Source organism: Lagenorhynchus albirostris, chromosome 14 (genome assembly GCF_949774975.1).
Source record: "Lagenorhynchus albirostris chromosome 14, mLagAlb1.1, whole genome shotgun sequence".
In the NCBI taxonomy this organism is placed as follows: domain Eukaryota; kingdom Metazoa; phylum Chordata; class Mammalia; order Artiodactyla; family Delphinidae; genus Lagenorhynchus; species Lagenorhynchus albirostris.
In genome coordinates this window covers 62,347,117-62,354,093 of record NC_083108.1, presented here as the reverse complement: position 1 = coordinate 62,354,093, position 6,977 = coordinate 62,347,117, and the positions used below count along the sequence as shown (strand labels likewise).

The following is a 6,977-nucleotide window of genomic DNA, read 5'->3' as shown; positions in this document are numbered from 1 at the left end:
CTCACCTGGAACACGCTCATCTGTCCACAGGAGCAGGGAGGACCCCTCTGCTGGGCCATGTGGACGGCTGTCCAGCTGCTTGGGCTGCGCTGCTGGGGTGGGTGGACCTACATCTGTAAGGAGCCTCTGCTTGTGTGAGGTGACCCAAGGGCAAAAAGTCAGTGTTTCCAATCCAAGGTTTTAAAACAAATAGTTCTAGGAAAACTGAGTTAGGTTTTTCAATTGAATTTGCCATTTTTCAGGCTTCTTTATTGACGGGACAAGTGGACTAAGGTATAAAAGCTTAGAATTGGAGTTTGAAAACCTGAGGTCCATGTAAACCTGTAAAACTGGGGCAAATGTGGAAGGTCAAGACATTTTGGGGGAAAGGGTTTTACTGGATTCTCTGTGGCATGCATGACCCACAGAGGGTTAAAAGCTCTAGGTCACAGCCCTTCTGTGCTCAAACCCCTGCTGCACCTGAGCGCCCTGGGAGGGCCTCAGTGAAAAGGCAGAAGACCTGGTAATATGCACATTTTCTCACAGGCTCAAAAATGAGGTCTGGGAGGTGGGGTCACTGGTTGAAGTCACTTGGTTGGTTCAGCTGAAGCATGACGAGGACCAGCACACAGAACTAATTCTAAATCTCTGTGCCTTAATATATTCAAAAGGTAACAGAAGACATCTTGAACAGACCCTCAGGTTTTCAAAGAGGTTTATTACCAACAGGAGGAGCAGCCTGTCTGAGAGGCTGGCGGCCTGCGGTGGGCCCGTGCAAATCCTCTTGCTCAGGTGTTGCTCCGCGTGGGGCTCTTCCCCGGCCCGCCCACCTTGGGCAGCCTGGTGGCGCTGGGCTGGCGGGGCATCCTCTGGCTGGATCCTTCCCGGACACCGCGTTCTGGCAGCGTCGGGCCTCCGCCAAGGGCACCGCTGCCTTTGTTTCTCCCTGAGCAGACACAGAACACAGGTGTTAGCAACCTGGCAGAGGCCACCTCGCAACACCTATTGTCTGTGTCCCGAGAGCAGTGCCAGGGGCAGCTCGGCGTGTCGACCCCCAGGAACTGCCCTCCCCGCCAGACATGGTGACGCAGAAAGCGTGTTAGTCAGGCTTCTAGATTTGGATCTTGGAAGCTCTTCCTCATACATTTTCCTCCCTCTCCCCTCAGTGTTCTACAAATATTCAGGTTCACTGGGTCCTATGACTGGGCTCCTGCTGAGGACGCGCCCTGTCCATGGGGTGGTCACGCTCAGGTGCAGAGCACAGCTCTGGCCGCTCCCCCACTGGTAACCTGCCAGATTTAGCCTGTCTTCTGCCCACAGCCAGGAAGGTCTGCAGTCATGCCTGGGCCAGTGCCTGTGGCATCAGCAACAGAGAGGACCCCGGGGGACAAGCGTGCCTGGGTCACAGTCCCTCCCCGCTGGGCCTGCCTCAACCTGGGCTCTCCTTCGGCCCGCAGCTCTGACCCCCAGCCTCCATCCCGGTTTAGTCCAACAGCCTGCAGTGGGGAACCGGGGGCTCTTGGACAGAAGACATGACAGTTTCCTAGGGGCTTGTTAAGTTGTTTCTGCTCACCGGCTGTCACTTGGGCAAGGAGAGGGACCTGCATGAGACTCAAGTCCGTGCTCTAATCCTCACACCTAGCTTCTCCCCAGGACTCCTGCAGGGATAGGATGGCCCTTCTCAAGACACTTCCTGGGAAAGTTCTTCCTCAGAGAGCAGGAGGTCTGTGCTGCCTGGCACGGGGGGTGGGTTGCAGTGGCATCAGCTTGGAACCCTGAAAGCTTGGGTTTTCCTGGCGTTGCTTCTCCCCGAGAGCCCATGTGTACTCGATTTGACAGAAGTGTAGTAGTAACGGGTTCCCCAGTGCCGGATGGAGTAGACAGGAACATGTGGTAGGGTGAAGCTGGGCCAACTCTGTCCCAGTGACTCCCGGAGACAGAAGCAAAAACATCACCCCTCATCTCTGGTACAAATGCTAATCTTCTGGTCCCCACTGACTGACCCTGTGAGTACATGGGCCCCACCACTCTGCAGGGTTTCCCAATGTGCCAGTGCCCTGCTCAGGCCATGCTTCCCCCTCCCCACCAAGGCTGAGCCAGGCCAAATCTGGTCCGTGGAGCCCGTGGCTTAGCCCCCGGTGCCGGGTGCTCCCAAAGCACAGCTCAGGCGCAGCTCCACCGCAAGCAGCAGGGCGGGTCCCAGCTGCAGGCCTCACTTTGAAGCCAGCTTTGCTTTTGCTTGCACATGTGTGAGTTTCCTCTCCCCCTCAGTGTAATGACCAGGGCCCCTCTGGACACTCAAGGATGAGAGGAAACTAGAAAAGAGCAAGTAATGTTCATCTTTAAATCTGACGAGGCCGATAAACCCTGGAAGTAAGAAACCAATATAACTTTGAGTCATAGAAGGTGTCAAAGAAAACTATTTTAAGGATGAAAATAGCCCATTTATCCAGCTCAGTGTGATTCTTAGAACCCTAAAGGAATCACATGCTTTGGGCATTCGTGGGGAGACCCACTCAGGCCTCATTTTACACGCGGCTGTGGAGGTCAAGAAGGTTTGCAGAGCCCAGTGGACCCAGCAAGGGGCATCTGGGAGCTCGTCAGGCCTGCTCCAGCTCCCTCCTGACAGGGTTATTAGGGTCCGATGGAATGCAGTGAGGACTGGGGCTGAGCCAAGGGTGACCACAAGCTGCGGTGGGGGTGGTGGGGACATGCTCCCAGGCCTGGTTCCTGTGGAGCCCTCTTAAGGGTCAAAGACAGATAAGGGTGTCTGTTAAAAACAGTCCGGTTTACCCTCCTACCCCTGAAACCAGCTGTGGCCACTCAGTGTTGGATGCCCCCTAATGAAGCAAATGCCCCAAATTCACCAGCCCATTGCTACCCTTGACTCGGGGGGGGGCCCTGAAGTTGGAGAACCACCCAGACCCGGTAGGACCCACTCTGCCATTGACCTTTGGAGTGGCCCCCGGGATCCCTGATCACCCACCCTTAGAGCTCTGCCGCAGAGCTGGGCAGGAACGAGAATTATAGAAAGCCCCAGAGTGCTATTTCCTGGGTGGTGGGCGCACCCCCTTATGGAGTCACAGACCAGATGGCTGCTGAGGCCAAATGTCAGTGACCGGCTGTGAGCCAACACTGAAGGCATGTTGTGTGCGGAGGGGTGGGGGGACGGGTGGGTTAGAAATGAGAGGGAAAGAATACACCACAGCCCTGCTATCTGCAAGGCCAGCTGGCGGGGTCTGGTGGCCAGGATGAGCGGGCGGCCAGGGGTGTGCAGAGCACACAGCAGGGGCTTGATCGGTGCTTCCAGAACAGATACAGACAGAACAATGCACAACACGGACTGCACGTGTGCGCTTTAACCCTTAACTCAGCCCACACTTCTGGGGAGGTGATCCCTACATGGACATGCCTGTGACTCCTCCAGGCACACGGCCCGATGCCATGTTGGGGAGAAGCTCGGCGTGAGTGCTCTGCAGCTGTGCTGCCCCCAGAGATGGGCTGCGAGCCACCTGCGTGGTCTTTAGCTTTTTTAAGAGCCATGTTAAAAAGTAAAAGAAACAGGAAATTGACTTAAATGTTTCAATTAACCCAAACATCCAGTATGTCATTTTAGCGGGTAATCAGTATAAAAGTTATCCGTGAGGTGTCCATTCCTTTCTGGTGCCAACGCTCGGGTACCTGTCCTCATGGCTCCACACACCAGACTCCACCTTATGCTTTCTGGGGGGGACATCTTTTTATAGAATGTGTGGTTTCCCTAAACTTCAACAGCACACAACTGAACCTAACTCCACGTCCTTACGAAGACAAGCCTAACCCCCCTGAGCTCTCAGGACAGAAATGGTGAGCCTGACAGGCCCCACAGGGCACCTGGATGGCCAGGAACCCAGAGAGCAAAGCCCTTGAGTGGGGCTCCAGCCCTTGGTCTGGGTCAATCTCACTCCGATTCTGAGGGAAACCTAAGGCCAGCTGGCTCCAACGTTCCCAAACCCCCACCACCAGCCTAGACCACCAAGGTCCCCCATTGCTTACTCTGTGACAATGCTCCTTATTTTCTCTACCCAGATCCTGCCATTAACCAGGTGACCAGAGATCTGTGTGGAGAGATGCTTTGACATGCAGCCTCAGAGATCTGTCTCATTGGTGGCCTCTGCCTCTCGGCCTCAGTGTACTCCTGGCACGGCCCCTTATCTGCCCTCTACCTCCACTGGGCATCTCCCCAGGGCCTCAGTGCCCTTGTACCCTGGCTGGTGGCCGCCCAGCCCAGCAGGACCTATGGCCTGAGCACTCAAGGGGAAACGACCCTGTGGGGCCCAGTGCCCCATGCCTCTCCAGTCCCTGGCCCGGGGCTTCCTCCCCACCTCCCATCCCTCTATGCAGTGCTCCCAGCCCCGCACCCCAACACACCCTTGACTGCACCCTCTCCCTCCCTCCCCCCACACCCTAGCTCAGCTCCCTCCCAGGGGATGCAGCAGTGCACAGGACTCTGCAGCTGGTGCGAGGGCCCTGCCCCCAGCTTGTTTAACTCCTGCTACTCCAGCAAGGCCGGTGCTGTCCTTCGAGACTGGACGCCCGTCACTGTCGGTATGTCTAGCCACTGGACAGACAGCGTGTCCACCCTGCAGCCCCACTGTGCCCTCAGCACTGAGAGCAGGCCTGGCACTGAGCAAGGGAGGGAGTGGCAAAACCCCCCAGTGAGGGGATCTCTCTCCTTTAGTCCCCACGCTCCTCAGGCCCCCTGTCCAAGCTCCAGGCACTCCTGGAACAGCAAGGTGGGCGATGCAGGGAGGGGCACGTGGGAGGGTGCAGCTAGAGCTCCCATGGCATTTCACACTCTAACACACCAGCCTCATCGTGCCTGGCAGTGCCTGGAAGGCACCCCCAGCTCAGAAACCAGGCAGTTGAGGGGACCCATGGTCTGATCCTCCAGGCAACCAGTCCAGGTGGGTGATGGCATCTAAGAGGCCCAGGTGCCTGTCACACCTCAGGCTTTGCTCTCCACAGCATACCACGCTGTCCCTTCCCCGCCCCTTGGGTGTCCTCCTCTGGGCTGGGGGCAGCTCTACAGAGCGCAAGTCTCACCAGCAGAGTTAGCCTTTGGGGAAGGGGTGTGGGCCTGTCCTGTGAGCGCTGCACTTGTCTCTAGTGAGCGGAGCTGTGAAATCACGCCCTCAGTCCCTAAGCTGCAGGGCAGGGATGGCTCACTGGGTCCTGCCCTTGCAGCTCAAAGCTGCTCTGGCTTTCTGGGGGCCACAGCAGTTTCCACGGAAACAGGAGAGAGTACCAACCCCCAGAGATAAACCAATAAACGCAACCTGCAAAAGGAGAGAACAGGCAGCAAGAGAACCGGAGGGAACCGGGGGGCCCCGGAGAAAGAGGCGAGTGCGAGGCAGCTGGGCCGTGGAGCAGAACTGGAGAGGCCGCAGGCTGCAGGGCCGAGGAAAAGGAGGGCCTTGTGGGGGGGGTATAGTTCTCGGCAGAGAGAAAGGAGGCTGCTGGAGGTCAGAGAGAGACACAAAGAGAGCAGACAGCGTGCATCAGTGAGGAGGCTTGCACTCCAGTGCCCAGGGCCTCTCAGGACGGGGTCACGGGCGCCCAGGGCCCAGGCACACCCACCCACAGGGCCCAGCTGCCCTCCGCCCCAACGTCAGCCCCTTCTCAGGATGTTTCTGGCTAAGGAGCCAGCCTGGAGGTTCTGCTGCATTTCAGAGGGTTTCTGGGATGGGGAGCAGAAGTAACACCCGAAGCGGATTAGAGCTCCATCATGACACCCTGGTCACCAGCACCTGCTCATCCCCCAGCCATGACCCTCCAAACTGAGGAGGCCCCTCGGGCCTCTGTACCCTGCCAGCCATGGCTTCCAGGCTGCGCCCACTCACAGCCCAAGGATGGAAGCTTCGCTGTCCAGATTCCTGGGTAGGACCTGGGCCGGGTGGGGTGCCAACAAGGGCACGCAGGAAAGCCTCTGCCCGCCCTGCTCCCTGAGGACTTCCGCAGAGGCTATACAGGCCATGAGGACAGGAACCAAAGCTGCCTTGTTCCCATGTTTGCGGGATAAAAACGTTCAGAGTAGAGATGGGGAGGAACTGGGGTCGCAAAAGTCCCAGACGAAGTCTAGCCTGCCTGGGTCTCCCACCCTGTGTCCTCCCGATCTGGAAGTGCACCCTCAAAGGTGGCAGCAAAGTCGAAGCTAGGGACGGGAGCCCAAGGGGCCAGACCTTGGATGGGCCCAGCCTGTCCTGGGACAAGAGGAACAGAAAGGCCTGCACTCACGGCCAAGCCCGCGCGGTGCCAGGCGCTGCTCCCCTTCCGCCCCCGTCCCCCTCCCCGCCGCCCAGGCCCGGCTCTGACCTCGGGTCTCAGGCATGCTGGGCGTGGGCAGGGGCGCCGCCGCGGGGTCCTGGGGCTCGCTCGCCAGCCTCTGCCCGGCGCACATGGACTTGAGCATCTGGAAGACTGCGAGGGGCGCCACGTTTAGCTTCAGCAAGTCCACCAGGATCCTGGCGAGAACACACGCTGCGGCAGTGAGCCCTACTCGCCCGGTCCGGCCGTCCCCGGGGACCCCGACTCCCCCGGGACCCCGCCTCCGCCGGGCGCTCACTTGAACACGTCGGGGTCCATGGCGCCGCCCGCCGCCTGCGCCAGCTCGAACAGCTCCATCTCCTCGGCGCTCAGCACCTTCTTCCGCCGCAGCGCCAGCTTCTGCAGGGCCGCCTCCAGCCCCGGTGGCGGCCCCGGCCCGGGTCCCGCGCCCGGCGCCGCCATCTGCGGACCGCAGAGGGTGTGCGCCGCTGGGTCCGGTTCCCGCTCCGCCCGGCCCCGCCCGGTCCGGCCCGCCGCGCCCCCTACCGGCCCGCCGCGCGCCCCTCTCCCCGCAGCGCCCACGCCATCCGGCGCTCAGACCCGGGCCCGGGCGGCTGCAGGCGTGCGTAAGACCGGGCCCTTGGAGACGGAGCTTCCCCGCGCGCTAGCCGAGGTGGCGGCACCCAGTACAG

General features: G+C 59.7%; 1 protein-coding gene across 1 annotated transcript; it reads right to left on the bottom strand.

Annotated features, from left to right (window-relative positions):
* Nucleotides 1-677: 677 nt before the first annotated feature.
* Nucleotides 678-6,820, bottom strand: MZT2B (mitotic spindle organizing protein 2B). Its single transcript, XM_060121055.1, has 3 exons — nucleotides 6,584-6,820; nucleotides 6,334-6,482; nucleotides 678-925 (listed from the first exon to the last, which is right to left on the bottom strand). Exons 1-3 carry the CDS (start codon nucleotides 6,745-6,747, stop codon nucleotides 768-770), a joined length of 471 nt encoding a protein of 156 aa, XP_059977038.1. The 5' UTR covers nucleotides 6,748-6,820; the 3' UTR covers nucleotides 678-767.
* Nucleotides 6,821-6,977: the final 157 nt, after the last annotated feature.